The sequence below is a fragment of the Camelus dromedarius genome, chromosome 5, assembly GCF_036321535.1.
Source record: "Camelus dromedarius isolate mCamDro1 chromosome 5, mCamDro1.pat, whole genome shotgun sequence".
Lineage (NCBI taxonomy): Eukaryota > Metazoa > Chordata > Mammalia > Artiodactyla > Camelidae > Camelus > Camelus dromedarius.
In genome coordinates, this window is record NC_087440.1 from 60,789,857 (window position 1) to 60,811,266 (window position 21,410).

The window sequence follows — 21,410 nt, forward strand, 5'->3', positions numbered from 1 at the left end:
AGAAGCAGCCATGTGTTTGGGACATAGTTTCCTCTTTTGTCCTTCACCAAAACATCAGCTCAATTCCATGCCTACTGCTGGCAAAGAAAGAATTCAAGTACCTCCTGGAGAGTCCCAGATATTACCATTTCCCCTTACTATTTTGGGGCAGGTTTTAACCAGTTAAAATATATGTGCTCATAGTAATCCAATAACAAGTCCACAAATTTTCTCTTTAATTTCTCAAGGAATTTTTAAATTCCTCCAAAATGTAACCTTTGCAAATTCTTAAATATACATTCAAAATGATCCCAGTAGTGATCAGAACTTTTAAAAACAATAAATTGGATACTTCTTTTTCTTCTATTTTCACTCCTAGTACTTACTCCCCCATGGATATGGGGTTCTGCTGCCAGAAAGGGAATCAGCACACACTGCTTTAAATGAATGAACTCTGCAATATCACTACTCAGTCATTCAATCAACAAATGTCACTGGAGTGCTGGAGCGCAAAGAACAGTTGGATGCATGGGGTAACAGACATGTCTCTATCTTTGAGAGCTTGACAGGTCAGTGTATGAGGACAGGGCATCTATTCAATACATACAACAATACAAAGCAGCATACAGCAAATACTGACTAGATGATATGGTGGTGGTTGTACAGGAGTACAGAGAAAGGAGAGGTTGTGTGGAGCTGGGGCACAGAGGAGGTGAATGGAGAAGGTGGGACCGAAGCTGAGCCTTGAGGAGGATGCTCACGTCATAGTATAAGGGGATTGGTTGCACTTATAAAATAGCAATTCAAGCAACACATATCTTTTTCCTTGCATTATATTTTTCCCAAGCTAACTTCCGTTTGTCTAAATCTCGATGATTTTGCTGTCCTATATTTTATTTTATTTATTTTATTTTATTTTTATTGATGTATAGTCAATTTACAATGTTGCATTAAATTTCTGGTGTACAGCATTGTAATTCTGTTTTTTATATATATATAAATTACAAGGTATTAACTATAATTCCCTGTGCTCTACAGTAGGATCTTGTTGTTTATCTATTTCATTAATAGTAGTTAATATCTACAAATCCTGAACTCCCAATTTATCCTATACTTTAAAGATGTGGCCTCAAATTTTTAGTTTCGAGAACAAAAGTCTCTTTGTAATTCAATAAAGGAATCCCTTTGCCCTTGTTCTCCACTAAAAATAGCCACATTTTTGGTGTGTGAGTTGTTATTGTTTGTCTTTATTATAACCCTGGTCATTCATTTTAGCTTGACTTTATTTTGGTGAGGTATTAACTGCATTTCTGACATTCTTTAATCAAAATTAATCAGCTGCATCTTTGACAAACTGGAATACATCTGAGTATTGAATATGCTCATTGTCTGAAATCTAGACTAGAGTAGCAGTTTTCTAAATTGGGCATATTTTTCTGAAGAGCATCTGGACAAAATGAGAAAATGCTTGAATAATTTGAAATTCTATGGCACCAATTATGAATTTATTTCTGGGATATGGATATTTGACCATGGAAAATACAGAGGTTCCTGTGCTTCCAGAAAGAGATTGATATGTTTGTTTTATAAAGTTTGCTCAAAAGCTGGGACTCCAAATCTCTTGTATCCTGCTTGGTATCGTAAAGCTGGTTTACCCTCCAAACATCAGATTACACTTTCATATCATTGCACTTGTTGCAAGTCTTTTCTGCTGACAGACTTGCCCTGGTTGATTTTTTGAATTTTTAAAGTCCATTTTCTCTCTCCCTCTACATTGTTTGAACTTCATTGCAATGGCCAACCTCCACAGAATTCCTGGTTCACTATTAAAATACCCCTATTCAAAGGAGCATGCCAAGTAGAATGGCCTAGGAATATGACCACAGAGATTTTTCAGCTTGGCAAAACTACCAAATCCAAATGCACTTTCATCGTTTTCTCAGCAGAGCAAATGTCCACATTAAGCCCTTTTTTGCAAACACTTTGGAGACGTCAACTGCATTACATTGAAGGGGCTGGGGCCCTGTCAGGCAGTTTTCTTTGCTTCCTACCCCCATCCCCACTCCCAACAGCCTACAGAAAAAGTCCTCCTAGTGTGTGATTTCAGTAACAAGCCACTTGGTGACTGCCAGGTGTGGAGATGTTGTTGTTAACAAGCCAGCCGTCAGCCTTATTTTATGGAATCATAAATCCAGCAGGCAGGATCTGGTCTCTAGTGCTCGTTTTTGGCTGGCACAACAGACCCTTCCCTGTGTAAAAAGCACACTCTACAATGGCTAAGTAGGTCATTCTACATCTTGGTTTCTGAATTTCCGAGCATTAGAGACCACTATTTTCTCACTCAAGATGGGGCACATATCTTCCTGTAACGGGAAACCAGCTTTCAAAGCACCTGCATTACACATTACCCATGCAACGTCCTAGAAGTATGATGCAGTCCACTACCATATCTAAAGCAGCTGCTAAGGCACCTGTTCAAAGAGGGAAGCAAATTCCTGGACAGGACCCAATGACCTGCATTCCCTCTCTGTGCCTGCTGCCTTTAGGGATAACTGGCTGCTTTTTACAGGCAGGATCAGCAGTTACAGTTTTTACTCTGCAGTTTCCTTTCGGAGTGTGAGTCTCCTAGGGGACAGAGACTCTGCTGAACTTCTGCAGACGACATCACTCTATAGAGGATAAAACTGCAGATGGAGAGCAAACCCCAGTAAAATCAAATGCCAACTTTGAAAAGCGTTGGGTGAATCAAATAAAACCTGATTCAGAAAGAAGAGGCAGAAAATGAATGACTTTCTCTGGGAGAAATTACTGTAGCCCCACTGCGTCATCGGAGTGTCTCTGGCTATTTAGTAGAATGACTTGATTTGATTCCTTTGGGAAAGGATTACTTGATTGGAACGTCAAGATCTATGAAATGCACCTCCCAGCTGGGGAAAAAATGGACATTCCAGGAAGGCAGATTCTATTTCGGTTATAACAGCCAATTATTAAGAATTAAATCTAACCACAGAGCAGCTGTCTATTTTTTCATTTGCCAAGTGTATATAATGCTTTAAAATGCATTTATTTTATACAAACTGATGTTTTATTACAATATTTACTTTAATTTATTGGCAATAGTCCGAATTCTCAGAATTTACTGAATTCACAATAATACTAAATTCACTATAAGCATCTTGAAACCCTTCCTCTAAATAACCAAATGCTTCTCAGAGTATGTTCTGTTATAAAGTGTTACAAAAAACTATGTCTCAAAATCAGCCTGGAAGACTTTTGAACACATGTCTTTTGAGCTCTGTATTTTCTCAGGCACGTCAGAGGCCAGAAAAGGCTGAGTCAGTGGATTTACTCAAACCGTGAAGGGAAGGAATCCCTACGTTAACAAAGTGCATGATCAAATTTAGGTGTTGCCTTGGGGATTAGGGGGGAGGAACATCTCCCCCATCTCCCAAAAGAACTCTGGCTAAAATCTCATTAAAATACGGATCCAAATCTGATATTTTATATTCAACAACATCTACTGACTTCTTTTTCCAGAAGAGAGAAGGAAAAAGAAACATAAGAAAATAAGTTAGGATAGGAAAAATTGTATGCATTCCAAATTTAAATCAATACCAAAAGGCATTAGGGAATAAAATAATATGTACATTTCAGTCTCAATATTAATAGAAATCTTTGCTTTTTAATTCAAAAGGAATATTTTCCTTTAAATGAAGACGGCATGATTCAGTACTATGCTTTCAGTGGTCCCTCATCAGACATTATGAGAATGAAGAAGAGGGAGACATATTGGAAATGAGCAGTCTGGCAACCAGTTAGAATGCTTCTAGAAAGGCACTCCTGTCAGGCAGAATTCAGCTCTAAGACAAAACAAATGTTTCAAGTGATTGTTGGCTACTTTGAGAATTCCCAAGGAAAATAATTTATAAAATATCTCCCTTCTTAAATTATGTTAGTTGAATGCTCTTCTATTCACAGGCTTATTCATTTCCTTTTTGTTTACTGCTAAAATACATACTTTCTTGCAATCAGAATCAACACTAGTTTTGGGAAAAGCAGTTGTTAAACAGCAGACAGTACAATCTACTGCCGAGTGTGTTGCTGAATGATTGAATCCAGTCCCCGCTCTGAAACCTGCGAAACTCTGCCCTTAAATAACTGCTTTGGAGGCACTATTGAAGAATGAGGATCTGTGAACCTATGTCCTGGTAGCTAAATGTGGAAAAGTGTCTTTTCTGTCTGGAAGCAGACCAACAGAGAGCTCTAAATAGAAGCAGCTTAAGGGCTCAAAAGACTGCATAATTAGGTCTCTGCTTTATCCAAATGCACATGACAAACTTCTGGAATTGCTCAAAGTCTGCTCTTTTTACTGCCATCAGAGAAAAGAGAGCCAGCCTGGAGCTGAGAAAGCAAAGCTGGCGCCTCAGAGCAGCTAACAGCTCTGTGGCCACCAGCAGGTCACCTCATATTCCTTAGCTTACTTCCCTAGGGTGTTGATTTGAAGCTCAAATGAGGTCATGCCGGTGGCGTGCAAACTGCGAGGCAGGGAGCTACGTCGGCTTAGAGGTGGAAGCTCTACAAACCACAACGTGCAAGCGCAGCTGCTGCCAGCAGGGCCAGCGGTTCCCAGTGCACGTGCAGTCCTGACGGCTAACTGGGGTCACGAGGGTTGTAACGACACTGCTCAGAGTCTGCGGTGTGCAGATTCTTCATAAGAAGCTGTGAGAAAAAAGCCTGCTTTTCAAAGTCATTTAGAGTGACATGAAGGTACTATCTTGGTAAACACAGCCTCTGGCATCAGGTGATCTGAATTCACTCAACAGCGATGTCAAAACTGCTGTACAATTCTGAAAGCACCAGCCTTGTGCAGAATCTGCAGACATAAATGGTTAGAAACTGCAGCTGGAAGTTAACTCTAACTGTGATTTAACACTAATTAACAACGGGCATTTTCATAACCCTATTTCATCAGGCTCTTTGCCAAACTTGTCAAGGGTACCCTTCATTTCTCTGGATGACAGTGATTATTCTGTGCTGGGCAGCGTGTCTGATTCACGTTTCATTCCTTCAGGAAAAAAGCAGACACTACAGGCACCATTCTGGTCATTGGCAATAAAGAGATCAAAGAAAATACCCACTTTACAAAGCTCATTGTTCTGTTGAAAAAACAAAAATGTAAACAGGAAACTACCGTACCACAATCAATGCTGGGAGAGAAGTAAGCAAAGATACTGTAGAATACTTCAGAGTTTTACGGAGACCATATATCTTTTGTTCCAACTGTGAACAATGTTTTTGTAATGCCTTTTTCATGGGAAAAACATCATGGATTTGTGCAATGAATGTGCTTCCATATTTTGTTCAGCTGATATAGGGAGTGGGGAAGGGAAGAAAGAAGTAGTGAAGTTGGAACTCCCATTATTGCATTCCTAGACCCTTTCTTCAAAGATGCTGGTAATGACTATTAAAATACATGCAGTCTGCAACACATGCACACTAAGCAAGTACTTGAGGCCTGTTTGATATCCAGTTCCAGTATGTTTCCCATCCACGAAAGGTAACTGCTGTAGAGATGCTTCATTGCTCACAGAAAAAGACATTCTATGCCATCGGGTTCACCGTGATAAGAATGCTTTCAGAAAGAAAAACAGTTACTGATTCTGAGTCTGTGCTGATGCAAGAGTGAGTCTAAATCACTTTCTTACCACTGGAACATGGGTACTACCCTTATCCACAAAACTGCCAGCTGGCTGCAAATGCTCTCTACTCAAAACCAGTGCCATCTGTGGAAAAGGACTCTGGCTTTATGGGGTGGAAAAAAAATGCTACAAATACCTCTATGTTCTGTTTTGCCAGTTTGTAATTTGTATTGATCATTCTTGGAAATTTCTCTAAGTTAAACTGGGAATCCTTTCTTACATCACTACAGGAGTGCACGGACATTTTTGCAAGTATTGATTATTATGCACTGCCCAGAAATTACAGAGATCAACACTGAAGGCTGACAATGCTGCATGCTCCCAGTAACATGGACCTATTTCACTGCAAGCTTTGATTGTAGAATATTTCTAAAAATTACTCCTTTACATTAAATTAAAAAAAAAAACACGATGTTGTTACGAACTGCATATTTGTGTCCTACCTCTCCCCTCTCCCACCCGAAATTCACATCCTGAAACCCTACCCCCTGACGTGGCTATGTTTAAAGGCGAGGCCCCTAAAGAAGCGATTGCGGTTAAATGGAGGCATAAGCGTGGGCCCTGGGTCCAGAAGAATCCTTATAAAAAGAGACACCAGAGAGCTGACCCTCTCTTTCAACACAAGTGAGCACAGAGAAAAGGCCGTGTGAACGCACAGCAAGAAGGCACACCTGCAGCCCAAGGAGAGAACTGTCACCAGACACCAACCCTGCAGCACTGGGTCTTGGACTTCGAGCCTCCAGGCTGTGAGAAGATACATTTCTGCTTAACCACCAGTCTGACTCATACTGTTATGGCTATCTGAGCACACTAACACAATTCATAATTAAATGAATATCATTAAGGTGTCCCAGGGTAGCCTGTGTCTTAAATTAAGGGGTATAGAAATGTATGGTACAAAGGGGTATAAATGAGGAGCAAGACGGGTCTCTGAGGCAACAACAGAGGCATTTCTTTGAGATCACAACTTAGGGGCAAGCATCAGTTTGACATCATTTGGGATCAATGTCCACTGGGCTCCACTCCATGAATAAGTTTCCAAGGGTCCTCTCTCTAATTTCTCCAGCAACAAGTTGAGACAACGCTTGCAAAATGTTGCCACCAGGGATGCTCATCAGGGACTCAGCACCCAGGGGTTTTATTAGAATTTAGTCACATAGGTATCCTCTGTCTGGCACCTGCCAAAATTCCAGACTCCTTGAAGGAGAGTAAATGTTTAGCATAAGCCACTTTGTTTGAATAAATAGTAGGAAAGCAGGCATAGTGAGCCACTCTTATCAGAGTGGTGGGAACCCTCTTGAAATTCAAGTTCTCAGAGGCCAGCCAAGGGCCTACTTTAAAAGCAGGTCTTTCAAAGTCCAGCAGTCATGCCTGCTATGTTAACCCACACAAATGGTAAACATCATTACATAGCTACATATCCAGATGAGCAGAAGCACAATTACTTTAATACAAGTCTGATTAGAATTCTTTAAAATTTAGGTATAACCTGTGCTGGGTGTGCTGAGTGCCTTCTTAGACCTTCTTAGACCTGTCCCTGAGGGCTGGCCTTCAAGTCATTCCAGGAAAGAGTATCTTAAATTGGTAAAGTAAAGAAATCCATAAATAAAATCAGCATGTGAGAAAAACTTCCTCTGTTATTTTCCCATGCCTTTTCTGAATATGTTTAAAATTATTAGGAAGTATGGAATTGTTTTCTTATTATTGAAAAATATTCCCCAACCAGTCCTTTGGCTCAACTTCATTCAGTTTCTGACTCTCATCTGAGGGATCATACTCTCCAGCACTCTGGTAAAGTCTGCAGAACAGACCTCCTTCCAAAAGAGCTGCTCAAACGCACAAAATAAAATACACAGTACTGCAAAGGACACATTTGGTACTGGAATTCAGTTATCAAAATGTTAAAACTAATTCACAAGATAGTGATCTATGTGCTTTTTTATTAACACAGTAGTATTATCTTAGCAACAGGTCTAATAACTGTCATCATTATTAAGGACTGATGAGTGCAAACATTTCAGGGTATCTTCAACAAAAACAGTATGATATGCAAATATCTATCATTTCTCTTGGTACCTCTAATAATATTGCAGTTTGTTGTCAACCTTCATAATTGCAAGAAAACCTAAATTTCACTTTGGAATTAAAGAAAATAACAATGTAATGATTTTTTTCATCCAAATTTACAGGATCCAGGTAAAAACTTTAAGCTTCTGGTATCATGAGATCAGGGATTCACTGACTCATTCCATTCAGTTCACAAACTGTCAACCAAGAACAAGTAGATTTGTTTTGTTTCACTGTAGTGTTTTTTTTAAAAAAGTAATTAGTTACCAAACTAATGTGATTTCACATAAAAATTCATACTTCTGGCTTTTTGGGAAAAACATATATGCAGTCAGCCCAAGCAACACCGGGATGGCATCCAAAGCAATGTTCAATCAGGCTGAGTAGCAGCTGCCCATTTACATATGGTGTGAGCTCTCCGGTCTTCACAGCCACATAAGGCTTGCCTCGCTCATGTGTTACCTACCTGGCTCCTGCAGCCACCTCTTTTTTCGTTTTGTTTTCATTGGGATTTTGTTTTTGTGTGTAGTCACATCTCATAGATGGCATTTTCCATCTCATGAGAACCCTCTGGCTGGCTGGCAATTAGGAGAAATTTGTTTTCTAATAAAGGGAGAGAATTCTCTCTGCATAGCCACTGTCATCCCCATCAAATCTCCAGTCGTCTCCTCTCAGCTACTGACACACTAAGGCCCATTAGAAGCTGCCTGTTTTGTAAATAAAGTTTTATTGAAACACAACTATGCTTATTTATTTATATACAATCTTTAGCTGCTACTATGACTGAACTGTGTCCCTCCCAAATTAATATAAATATATGTAATATAAATACATATATACATGTATTATATCCCAATATGATGCTATTTGAAGAAAGGGTTTGGGGAGATAATTAGGATTAGATGAGGTCATGAGAGTCCTCACAATAAAATTAGTGTCTCTGTAAGAAGAGGCACTGGAGAGATCGCTTCCTCTCTCTCCCACCATGTGAGGGCACAGAGAGAAGACAGATGTCTCCAAACCAGAAAGAAAAGAGCCCTTTTTGGGGAACCAAAGTGGCCAACACCTTGATCTTGGACTTCTTAACCAACCTCCAGAAGTGGCAGAAATGAATTCCTGTTGTTTAAGCCACCCACTGCATGTCTTTTATAATGGCAGCCCAAGTTAAGACAGCTAATATCACACTTCAATGGCAGAGTCAAGGAGTTGAGACAGAAACTGTATGGCTCTCAAATTCTAAAATAACTACTATCTGGTCTTTGCCAGAAAAAGTTTGCCAACCCCTGCTCTAACTGTTGGATGAAATTACCAGTTACAGGTCTAGAAGTTTTATATAGAGGGACTTAAGGATGGTTAGTGGGAGCTGTATTTATACAACATTTATAAATTTATACTTATATAATTTATATATATTATTTTAATGGAGATGGAGGCAGACAGCTAAAGCACTATCTCACTCCTTCCTACTGTAGCCAGAGAACTACACACTCTACAAAACTCTCCACTGAGCCACAGCATGTGCTCATGTGGCCAGAGCTGTCATCTATGATGGCTGAAAACCTGGGTTCCAAATCTGCTCCCCCAACGTAGTAGAAGCATGCCCTTAATTAATGGTTATGATAACTAGGAGAAATCAATGACTAAGGACATAGTCTTGATTCTACGATTCACAACCAAGGTTCATTACAAGAATGCTTAAAATAGTAGCAATAAGAACAAAGTATTTTTTGTTAATAGCTCAATGGGGGAATGAAGTTAAAGTAACTAACTGAATGGAGAAACTCTATATATTGCTGAGAGTGGGTCTGTAAGTTATTGTTGTGGGGGAAAAATGTCCGCTATTTTGACAAACCAAAGCAACATGGTCTAAAGAATATGGGTTTTCGAATTAGACAGAGATGCATTCAAATCCAGGCTCCAGCACATAATTTATTTGGCAACTAGCTGTCTAACTCTCAGAACCTCAACCTCCTCATGGATGAAATGGAGATTATACTGCCTCATTTGTGGGTTGTTGATATTTAATAAGATTAATTATTATATGTAAAAGATGTTGAAGTGCATGCCTGTAAAATAGGCTTTCAAAATGGTAGTTATTCTCATGAATCATTGCAGGATATTTGCTCACAGTTTCTCTTTTTTATAAGAATACTTTTTTTCTGAGAACAAAGTAACTAATTAACAATACCCCTGAACCCACATTCAAGTTATGGAGACCATCCAGCAATTGCAGAAGGGCTGGAAATATTTTTTAAAGGACAAAAATAAAAAATTAATAAAATAAAAACCTGACACACGTTATAGCAAGGAACAAGTTATAAAGGGAAGAGCCCATTTGATACAACTTGCATATGGGCACGAGCAGAGGCAGGCAAACCATCCCAGGGTCCCATTAAAAAAACTCGCAGACATAATGAACAATCTAATGGTTAGTGGGGAAAGGGGGTGGAAGGGATAAATTCGGGAGTTTGAGACTTACAAATCTTATATATAAAAATAGATTTTTAAAATGTTTCTTATGTATGGCACAGGGAACTATGTTCAATATCTTGAAATAACCTTTAATGAAAAAGAACATGTATGTATGTATATGCATGACTGGGACATTGTGCTGTACACCAGAGACTGACACATTGTAAACAACTGAACTTCAATTTTAAAAAAAGCAGCACATGTTTTCTGTCTCTAACTTCCACACCTGTTAGAGATAAGTAGGCTGGTATGTGCACTCAGTTCTCATAACCAATGTGTGCATGTGTGTGCACATGCACACACACGTGTGTGACGTGCATGTGCTCAGATGTGTTAAAGACAAAAGAGATGATAGAGCTTTGTGATGAGCTCATTTTGAAGAACTAAAATTTATTTTCTACTGGTGAGTTGTCTTAATTATCCCTCTTTGAGACTTTGCACTGCAAATACCTCAATTGGTTATTTAATATTAATCCTTCTGGGTCTGAGTTTCCTTATGTGTTTTGTAAGGAAAATAACTGCCCTTTTCACAGGAATATTATAAACATCAGATGAGATCGTGTGTAAACAACATGCTTTGAGGAGGACAGTGACAAATAGTATCTGTTCTGAGGACTATGCAGACAGATTTAGGTTTTGGTAAACTCGCAGTATGTGGGAAGCTCCTAAAACTGGCAAAATATATATTGGAAAGACTTAATAAGATATGAGTTTCAAATATCCACCAGGCAGCCTTGTAGAAGAGGCATTTGTCACTGGAGAAGGTAAACAGACCTAAGGAGATTTATTTCCATGCAGTATTTGATGGGACTCCGAGCTCCCTAATGAATGAGCATGTGCCCTGTTGAGTTCATATTTGGCACCCGCCTTCCACATTGATCACTAACTTGACTTTCAATGTCTTGTTCAAACAGATGTTTCACATATTTGTATTTCATATAATGTTCACACTTGGCTGTCAGCTCCTGGAGCATCAGAACTGTGTATTTAGTCTCTGGCTCTCTATAGCTCTTTACATTTTACCTTGCAGCTTGGTCATGGATGCTCAACAACTATTTGTTAACAAAATATAAACTGAAACTGCTATTCAACTATAAATCAAGTGTTGTGACACTGGTACGCATATGACTCCTGCAGTTTTATCCTCTGTTAGAACCCCGAGCAGAGAAATTACAATGACTTGCTTATGGTCATTTCTGTGTTGCTGCGGTAAAGATGTTAATTTGTCTCTTGGATTGCTTTTTTTTCTCCATGATAACTACCAGGAAGGTTCTATTTAAGGGGTTAATGAAAGGGAAGGCTTGTTATTTCAAAATACTTCATCATAGACAGGCAATCATCTTAGATGAAATTCCTTAAGTGCAGTTATCCAAACATCTATTTCATTCTTGGCAATGAAAGGGCCCTAGCCAATGTCCAATGACCTATAAATCAGAGCTAGGAGAATTCTTCATGCAAATTAAATTCGTGTCACACTCATCAATAAAAACGAAAGCAGCAATGAAGATTAAATTTGCAGCAGCTGTGCAAACTAAAGGATTCCTATATCTGTTTGTAGGATATGTCAGTATGGCTAATTATTTTTTGAGAGAGTGTGCTTTGGAAAAATTAATGGCGAATGAGCTTTATGAATTGGTTATTAAATGAGAGGGGGGTTTAAGGAGAGTCAGGAATATAAACTAAGCCACCAGTTTGATTAACCTCACCAGCTTTAAAAAATCTACATAATAAAGTAAGAGACACCAATATTAATTTTATGGCAGTATTACAAACCCCAAGAATTAACTAATTATATCATAGTAGAGTTTGTTTCTCAAGTCTGGTTTTCATTCTGCACTTAAATGATAAAGATTTAAATGTTTACCCACGTACTCAGGGTTTTTCCCCCCTTTAAAATGTAAACAAAATATTTTTAAAAAAAGGAAAGAAAATCTGTCACTTTACATTGATGGGACTGTTCTACCACAAAGTGAAATCACTTTACCAAGACTCAACTAATAGAGTGTGAAGCATTAACCCTCCAGATGCTAATAAAGGAAGTGGATCCAGACAACATACCCGTTTCCTTAGATTGCAGGTAAGAGTGAGATTCCTTGAGAATGAGTTTGCAAAAGCTGTGTAGAAGTCCAGGACTTTAAGCAAGGCTTCTCGCTTGATGATGTGGAGGTCACAGTATGTCAGTGCACGGACATTGGCACATGCGTGAGCAAGGGTGGTTTCCTTCCAGAAGATGTCTCCGAATACATCCCCTTTCCCTGGAAAATAGCATAAGATACATATTCAAGTATCTACACTAGCTTTTATCCTAATCACTATTTTTCATTCAGTTTCACATATGGTGTTGATCTTGTAGCATAACTTAGAGTCTGAGTATATAAATCCATCTATATACATATAACAATGGACAACACTTTCATATAATACGTAAAGTAATGTCATCCTGAATTTAGCACTTGACGGAAATCTGGAGTGGCATAAAAAAATGGAATCCAACAGAGAAGCCAAAAACTTCATTTTAACAAATAGTTTCTGACTAGAAGGAGCAAAGGTGATGTCTTAGTTTCACCCTTTCTTCTGTTCTCTTCTGGTAGGAATGATAGTAAAATGCAATATACAAGGATCTACTGTAACAGCCTTTATAAACCTGGAATCAATTCAACATATATTAAACATACATTATTCAGCAACTAAGTCTTGTGCTCCAGCAAACTGAAACTCACCATAATTTATTCCCTAAGGATACCCTTTCCTCTCCACTGAGCCAAAGCTTTATGCAGGGCCTCAAAGCCCAGCACGAGCCCCAGCCTGCAATCAGAGGCCAAAGGAGCTAAAATAGGTAAATCCTGGAGCCCCAGATTAGCTCTGCCATCGACAGCTCCATAAAGAGTGAGCCACTGTAGTCAAATGTGGATGCCTTTTTAAAATTCTAGAATTCTAAAACACAGAAGTCAACCATTCACTTCAGAGCAACATCCACTGGCAACCTGAAATCAACAGTTCACCATTCTGAATGAAGAGTACTTAGTGGCCCAAACAAAGAGAAGTGAGGGAGTTTCAGAGATTAAGTGATGAAAGGCTTTTCTGCAGAGGTAGTTCTATGAGTGCCCCTGGCTTCTGAAGGGTCATCTACTGCGTCCTTTGTTCTGTGGGAAAAGGGAAAGTGTTAAAAACAGGGTGCATACCCAGGTGGAGAGGATCTTCCTAGAGCAACTCTACCAAAGACTTACTCCTTCTGCACTCTAACCACAGAGGGGAGCAAATATCTGCTCTCTCCATGAAGATTAAAGTCAGAACTGACTGAAAAAAAGGAAGAAGGTGACTTATAACACTTCAGGCCAGTCAGACAAGCAGAGAAAAGATAGCATGCAATCAGAGAAATGAGAAAGAGGGAGAGAGGGCGAGGGGGAGAGAGAGAGAGAGACAGAGAGAGAGGTGAAGGCTGAGTGAGTGAGATGACAGACTCTTTGCCCACCCCAGGCAGGCAGTTTGGAAGTCCTTAGAGAAGCACGAGGCACTTTGGGATGGGAAGAGACACTGTGCTGTTGAGAAGGTGGTTAAAACCACCATGCGATCAAATGATCAGCATAAAATAACCATAATGGATATTTAATAAATCTTGAGCAGTCTCATTTGTTTCTGGACCCTCCAAAAATTTCTTTTAGTTAGTGATACTGATGAACAACTTAACTGTCTAATGGCCATATATTTGTCCAAGAAAGGATAACTAGGGACCTGAGAGCAAAATAAGGCATCTGGGGTTACACACCATCACGAGTAACTTAAGTTACATCATGAGTGACTTTAATTACAGAAATTTAAAAAATACACTCTGCCTCCACTTACACATGTAAGTTTCAGAAATCTGTAAGTGGCATTCTCTTTAAACTAGTAATTCCAATTACAGTTATTTATTCTAATTGCATTATCAGAAGTACCAAATTTACTTATAAAAATGTTCACTGAAGGGATAGTTAGAATAAACAAAAAAGGTAGAAACAAGATAAACATGAATGAATAAATAAACAAATTAAGGAATATTATGCAGCCACTAAATATCACAAAATTTTAGAAAAGTGACACAGAAACGTTCACATTACGTAAAATAATAAAAGCAGGATATCAAATCACACATACAGCACGATCCCATTTTAGGAACCCTCTCGTCCCAAGAAACATACACACGTGTACACAAAGCAAGCGCATTAAACAGTAGGTCTTCTCTCATTAGGGGCTAATGGATGGGCTTTATTTTGCCTTATGATTTACATGCATTAATTTTTAAACAGACAAGATCGACAGCTGTTATATTATCATAGTCCCTGGTGCCATGGACACAACAGGGCTTTTAAAGGGCTGCTTTGATCCCTTCTCGTTCCTTTTCCTCCATGGTAATTGTTACTCTTCCTGTACTGGAATTTTCCTTGAAGAAATAGAAAAAGGATTACATTTCTTCCTGATTCATTTCTGTAACATTTTCTCAAGTTATTATTTATAATACCACCTCTGACTCATTTATAAGTGCCCACTACTTTTCAACTATTTGATTTTCCTGTATAGTATCTACAATAATCAAGGCCTCTCATTCAGTGATTTAACTTCCGGGAATAAATCAAAAGATTTAGAACCAACATATGTAATATTCATTGGAGTGCTATTAATCATGACTTCAGATTGGTAAAAATAAATAAAATACCCAATGATAACAGAAATCTATGTATACCTCTATATATATCAAGTATCAACTCCTATAGAATTAAAACTAGTTTTAGAAATAACATGCAAAATTGCAAATCTTATAATGTTGAAGGAAAAAATAAATATATGAAGAATAAAATGTTCATTGTTACAGTTGTAACAAAGTACATAAAAATAAAATTGAAACTCTAAGACTAAAAGAATTGTCAACTAAAAGTCTACTATTTATTTTCTTAAAGAAAAATAATCGTGATAGAAATCAAAATATATTACATTTTATATTTTGCGTTATTTATATAATATAGGCTTTTATTAATTTGTCAATTGATAATAAATTGTGTTAAAAACCAAAAGGGATACAACACTAAAAGAAAATGCATTTAACATTTACAGCGATTGCCTTCAATGATGTGTTTATTGTTTTGCTTCTTTTTTTTTCCAAATATTTCTGTAATGAATCTGTCAAACTTTTATTTTAAAAAGGTAAATCATTTTCACAGCTGTCTTTCCTTGTACTTTTTAATAAAACTGAATTAATAATATATGTACATAGATCTATAGAATAGTAAATAAATTTTCATTGATTGATACATGCATTTTTGTAACAGGTAAAAAATATGCAATATATACATAAATTTTCCATTGCCAATATAGACCATTTTTAATTGTGGAGGCATTGAAATGTAGTATTTTATTTTACCTAACTGATGATTTTAAAATTCTCACCATATTTTTATCAACATTTTAAAATTTAATTATTTATCTTTTTTAGTATCTGGGGAAATAAAAAGCTTATGAAGTGATAAAAATTGCATTAAAATAGAATACAAACTCATAAGGGCAGGGAATTTTCTCTCTTTAGTCCACTCCCATCAACCCCAATGCCTAAAACAGTTCACGAGTTCACCAAATACTTACTGAAAAGAAAAAAAAAAAAAAAAAGAATGAGAAAAGGAGAGAAGGAGACCAAAAAACAGAAGAAAAAATTGGGAAATGTGAGATTAAGGGCCAGAAATGAGGCTCTATCACTAACAATGTGGCCTGGATCAAGTTATCAAGCTACCTGAATGACCATCTGGTCCCCTGATTCTGAAAGAAACGTGATGAACAAAACCTAATGTTTAAGGTTTCTTTACATCTATAATCTTACAGTAAATCAACTAAAAAAAGCATCAAATTATATTTTCAAGGTAGTATTTTTTCTGTCTCATTGTCAACAAGAAAAAAAAAAAAAGGAGAGGACTTCAAAATCTAGAGCCTCAACAACTCCAAATCTCATTATGAGATTATAAGGCTGAAAAGTAACAGGAAAGTTAGCTGACTCAGCCAAAGTAAAACCTAGCCTCTGCTCCTCTCCCCAGAAAAGTTTATAGAAGCATAGTAAAATTACTAAATGTGGATAATTTTGCTCCCAATATCAGAACACACATTATATGTAAGCAACACTATTTGTTTTATAACATAGAATTTCCCTTAGGATACACATTACACCAATTAGAGATTAACATAATCTACCACAGCACAGTGTTTTTGCTTTATCCAGTTTTCTGTTATCACCTAATAGGCACTCAATTAATAACAAACTTTTAAGGCACTTCTGGGAAGGTGGTTGTCTTGTGAACCAATTCATTAATTTACAAGCCACAGTAAGGCGGACTAATGTTCTTCTTCGGGAAATACTACGCCCATTTACACTGAGTAATGTGCAGATATCACAGGCTGTGAAGACGTGAGATTATGCATGGACTATCCACCAGAGAAGCACTCTTTTTTTCATCACAAAGATTTTGCACAGTTTCAGGGCTGGGAAATCCTGTTCAACTTTATGACTATAGCATATTTAATGCTAGTTTTTAGGTCAGTTCCCACTGGGTGAAAGTAGTCTTAGCTAGAAACGTCTTAGAGCTTGAGAGAACTAACCTTCCCCCAAAGCCCTAAAATTAGTAGAAAAGCTCACACTCAACATGAAAGTTGTTGTTTGGTCTATTTATATTTTCTCAGCTCTTTGCATCAAATCTTATGCAGTATTTCACTTCTAAAGCACAGGAAACAGGATTGTAAAATAGAAGTAAATGTTAAAGATTCACAGAGTAGAAAACTGAAAAATTTAAAGGTGAAACAGAGACAAAAGAGTTACAACATAATTAAAGGAGTAAAACAGATCACGGTACACTTTGGATATTGTGGTCCCCTGAGATGCTGTTTTATAGACAGACTGTTTCTTTTCTAACGTGAAACACATCATTTGGTGAGTTAATGATATAGATAAAATGATTTCATAAAAATTATTTCAGTTATTCATCAGTAAGAATAGCTATCCAATACAGCCAGTGAATCCAAAAAAATACAGCATTTGAAGCTTACTGAGGTAGTTTCCTGTGAGTGTATGTGGGGGTGTAGGGATAGCTCTATTTAATGATTCTTCTACAGAATGGACTTAATTCATGTATTTACTTTTATTAGTCAGCCTTTCACTATAACTGATTGTTGTAGTTGGCTCATAAACTTTATTATGAATACATATGCACATAAATATTTATTTATAAATGAAAAACAGTATGAGTTTTTAAATTATGTAATTTTAAATTGACTTTGATTATTTACAAACAGCCAGTGTCATAAAGTAATATTTTAAAGGAAAAGAACAGAAAGAGCAAGATGATGACCATTAAAACTTAGAAATTATACAGGTGTAGTGTATTAGAATAGAATCTTTGAAACATTTAGAATTGATGCCTGCCAATCTTCAGTGTTTGATGTCCAAAATCATTTTGTTGAAAAATTATGATGGATACAAGTTTGACACTTTCAGAGAAGCAGATAATTCTTATCTACCAAAAAAATCACTGATTTAGCTTATGAATTTTTATTCACACCCACAAAGAATCAGCTAAATAGCTCTTATTAAGTAGACATTAAAAATCAGAGAGAATCCTGATGGGTAAGTAAGGGACGAGGTAGCAGCTACCTTTGAGGAGGTAGAAGATATAGTAACAGGCAGGATGATAATCCTGAGTTTGGCACTATGAGTGTTAAGAACAAATTTGGTATATATAGAAACCCAAAGATGTGCCCAAATCAAGAAAGTTAGTAGCATACTATAAAAAAAAAAATTCAAAAAAAGACTAAATTGAAAAGCAGTTACATCTTGAAATTCTTGTTTTCTTTTTCTAAGAAAGCATTTAGAGTTGAAAACTAAGTTTTAAAACTTTCACATCTGTCAAATGGGAGCAATGATGGCTGCCCTATTGACCCCATTCAATGAATATATCTAGTATCCTAACTCTAAGCCTAACTCTACACTTAAGCTGGAACATGTGCTTTGTGCCATAGAGGGATAAAGACAGGCAGGAAAAAGAAATCCTGCTCTCAAGAATTTTTAATTTATAATAAGAAAGGACCGCCCAAAAGTGATAAAATAGGAAAAAATAAAATAAGCACTATAGGATCAGGACAGGCTAAGCACACAAGAAAAAAAATTCATTTTGAATTTGAGGGAATTTAGTTACGACCTCACAAGTCAAGTAGCGTTTGAGTTTAATCACAGCTGAGCCTTCAAGAAAAGAGAGTATTTTTTGTCAAAGAGTAGCATGAGCATGATCTTCCCAGAGGGTGATGAGCAGAGTTGGCCCAGGACTGGAAAACCTACAGGCCACAGAGAGAAGGCCAAGTCGAGAGGGAGAACCCTGAATGCCGTGGGACAGTCTGCTTAATCCTATTTCAAGGAGGGAACCACTAAAAGTGTTCCAAGTAAAGACAGCCATGGCCTGTCCTGCACTTTAATAGTATAACTAATGACTGTGTGAAGAGCGGCAAAGGAAGCACTGCTGGAAAACTGTTTACATCACTGTGAAACAATCATATGATATTTCACAGATTACAAATACAGACTTCACCTTGTCTCACAATCACCTCATTAGGAGTGAAGGCAGTGACAACAAGATTAAAGAGGAGAGAAAGATACAAAAGATATGATGGTAGAAAACAAAAGCTCCACGATTTGCCTATTGATTAGAGTGAAGCAGAGGGAGAAATACATTTAAGTGACTCCAAGAAGGAAATGTGAACCAGCAAAACTGGTTTTTAAGAATAAAAGGCACACACTTTATCACCAACAAAAAAGAAGTCAGGGAATATCGTTCCCATGTATTTTTTTCTACTTTTAGTGAGTATCTTTCAGAAAACGAAAACACCCAGAGAGACATTGACAGAAAGACTACACGATGGCTGTGTGCTCTGACAATGGAGAGACAGTACAACTACCAAAAATAATAGTTCGCGCGGGAGAACGGAACAAGCATATGCAAAAACCTGTTTTTGTGTATTTTCAGTAACCATATTGGTGGTGATGGTATTAGTATTGTTATTCTGAGGTTGTTATATTTGTAATGTCCCATAAGGCAATTGAACAATTATGTGAATTTTAATTCTGTCATCCCCAGCATCCTCAATGTGGAAGAAAGTAGTTGAAGATATAATACAGGAGGGGTAAATAAAGTCCTACTGTACTGAATTTTAGTTAAATATATCTGTATGAACTCATAAGAAATTTTATTTGTATATATATATGTGTGTGTGTGTGTGTATACACACATACACAGAGACACAGACACACATACTAGTATTTTTCTCTTCATTTTTATCTGTTAAATGAACCAAGAAACAATGACCAACCTAGTAGCAGTAAATATCTGTGGGACCAAGATTGTGATCTTAAAATATATTTCACAAACTAGAGCTTCCTGGAGAAAAGACTAATGGCTGATTCCAGAGGCAGCATTATACGAGATGAGGTTCTGGTCATACAATGTAGCCAAGACTACTGTATCAAAAGGACACAGGAGCCAACTTGAAGGGGCTCTTATTTGCCAAAGATAGGATAATCTGCACTTCAATAATGGTAAAAACTGCAATGCATTGAAATTTATCATTTGTTTTAAATTCATTAGTACATAAGGATATTTTTTAGAAACTATGTAGGTACGCTCAGAGGATAAGAAACCAATTCATTACCTTAAAAACTGGTAAATAATGGAAAAGTGTCAAGTATGTACGTATGTGAACTGCATACTGGGTAACCGAATAGTAGTTGGGAGGAAGTATCTTCTATGAAAGTATTCTAACTGAAGCACAATAAAATTTGAGTATCTTCATTTTGCAACTCCCAGTGAATTAACGGATCTAGGCACTGTGTCAACAGTTGCTAACACCATAAAAATATGCAAGTAGATAATCATGTGTCACCTGATGAAAGAACACAGATCCTACAGTCCTGCAAAGGGATCGAACCTGAGTCTGATCAAGCCTCTGGATCCAGTTTCTAACTGACAGGAAATGCAGAGGATGGAGTAACATGCTGAACTACAGTGAGTATGCAGCCAGCAGGACCCGGACTGTGGGGACTCTGCAGGATGAAAGGCCCAGGCCCGTCAACAAACAATTCTAAAGAAAAGAATGAGCTAGAGGGGGACTTGTAGATTTAAAAATATTTAAAAGATATACCAAACTGAGAAATAGGCAAATTAAACTTGGAGTTTCAGATAGGCCACATAGTGTGACTTCTTGGGGGCTGAGGTGGGGACAGTATAAAAGTTTTATTTCTTGCCCTGTAAAATGGTTACAGGATCTTTGCATTACAAAGGTTCATTAGGTTATATGTTTATATTGTGATACTTTCTGAATCTGTGTTTTAGTTTGCACATCAAAAAATTGGGGTAATTTTAATGTGCATCTACTCACCAATAACACCTCACCCTCCACATACCAAAAGGAAGACTGAACTCTCAATGGCATCGCTGAGCACATAAGCTAACACCTACAACTGACTAGCTTTGATCTTCTTCTTAGTGACAAAACAAAACCCACCTATTAAACTTGTAGTTAGTTAAGTTTTCAATTCCTTGAAGACAAAGGCATCCTTGATGCTTTTTAAGAAAAGATGGAACAATGGGCTTGACTAGGGGAAGGCAGGGTAGAGAAGGAGAGTGCAAACAGGACAGTGATAACGCGGTAGGTATAAGAAATCTGGGAAAATGCAGGAGAACGTTTTGTATGTGGATACCATGACCTCAGGAAAACACAAGAGCAATGAGGAAAGCAGGCCAAGCAGCCCCACTCTGTCCAGACAGTCGGCACTTAAAGGAAGAGTGGCAGATTCAGCCTCAGAACTGAGACAAGTCATAAGGCCAGTACAGACTCGAGGAGTGGAGAAGCAGACTCCACCTCTTCACAGATGAAACCTACAAAGATCCCTGGCCATCCTTGCAATCCTGAAACGTTCTTAAAAGTTTTTCTTCCACTTTAATACCTACCAACCTGATGGACTCTGAACTCTTCCAATACCCAGATGAAAAACCTGTAAGCAGAACTTAAGGTCCTCCTTGTGTGTTTTGAGGGCTCATGCGACTGACACTCTTGAGCCAGTTCTCCCCAGTCCTAAACACCTGCCTGGTAGGAGACTAGTCACTTAGGGGACAACCATATTTTTAGATATTTAGT

At 37.6% G+C, this 21,410-nt stretch overlaps 1 protein-coding gene across 1 annotated transcript in view; it reads right to left on the reverse strand.

Annotated features, from left to right (window-relative positions):
- Positions 1 to 21,410, reverse strand: part of KCNH5 (potassium voltage-gated channel subfamily H member 5) — a 271,218-nt gene that overhangs the window by 37,058 nt on the left and 212,750 nt on the right. The window contains exon 10 of the mRNA XM_010976670.3: positions 12,276 to 12,472. Coding sequence (XP_010974972.1) covers positions 12,276 to 12,472 — 197 coding nt within the window. The remainder of the gene's footprint in view (positions 1 to 12,275; positions 12,473 to 21,410) is intronic.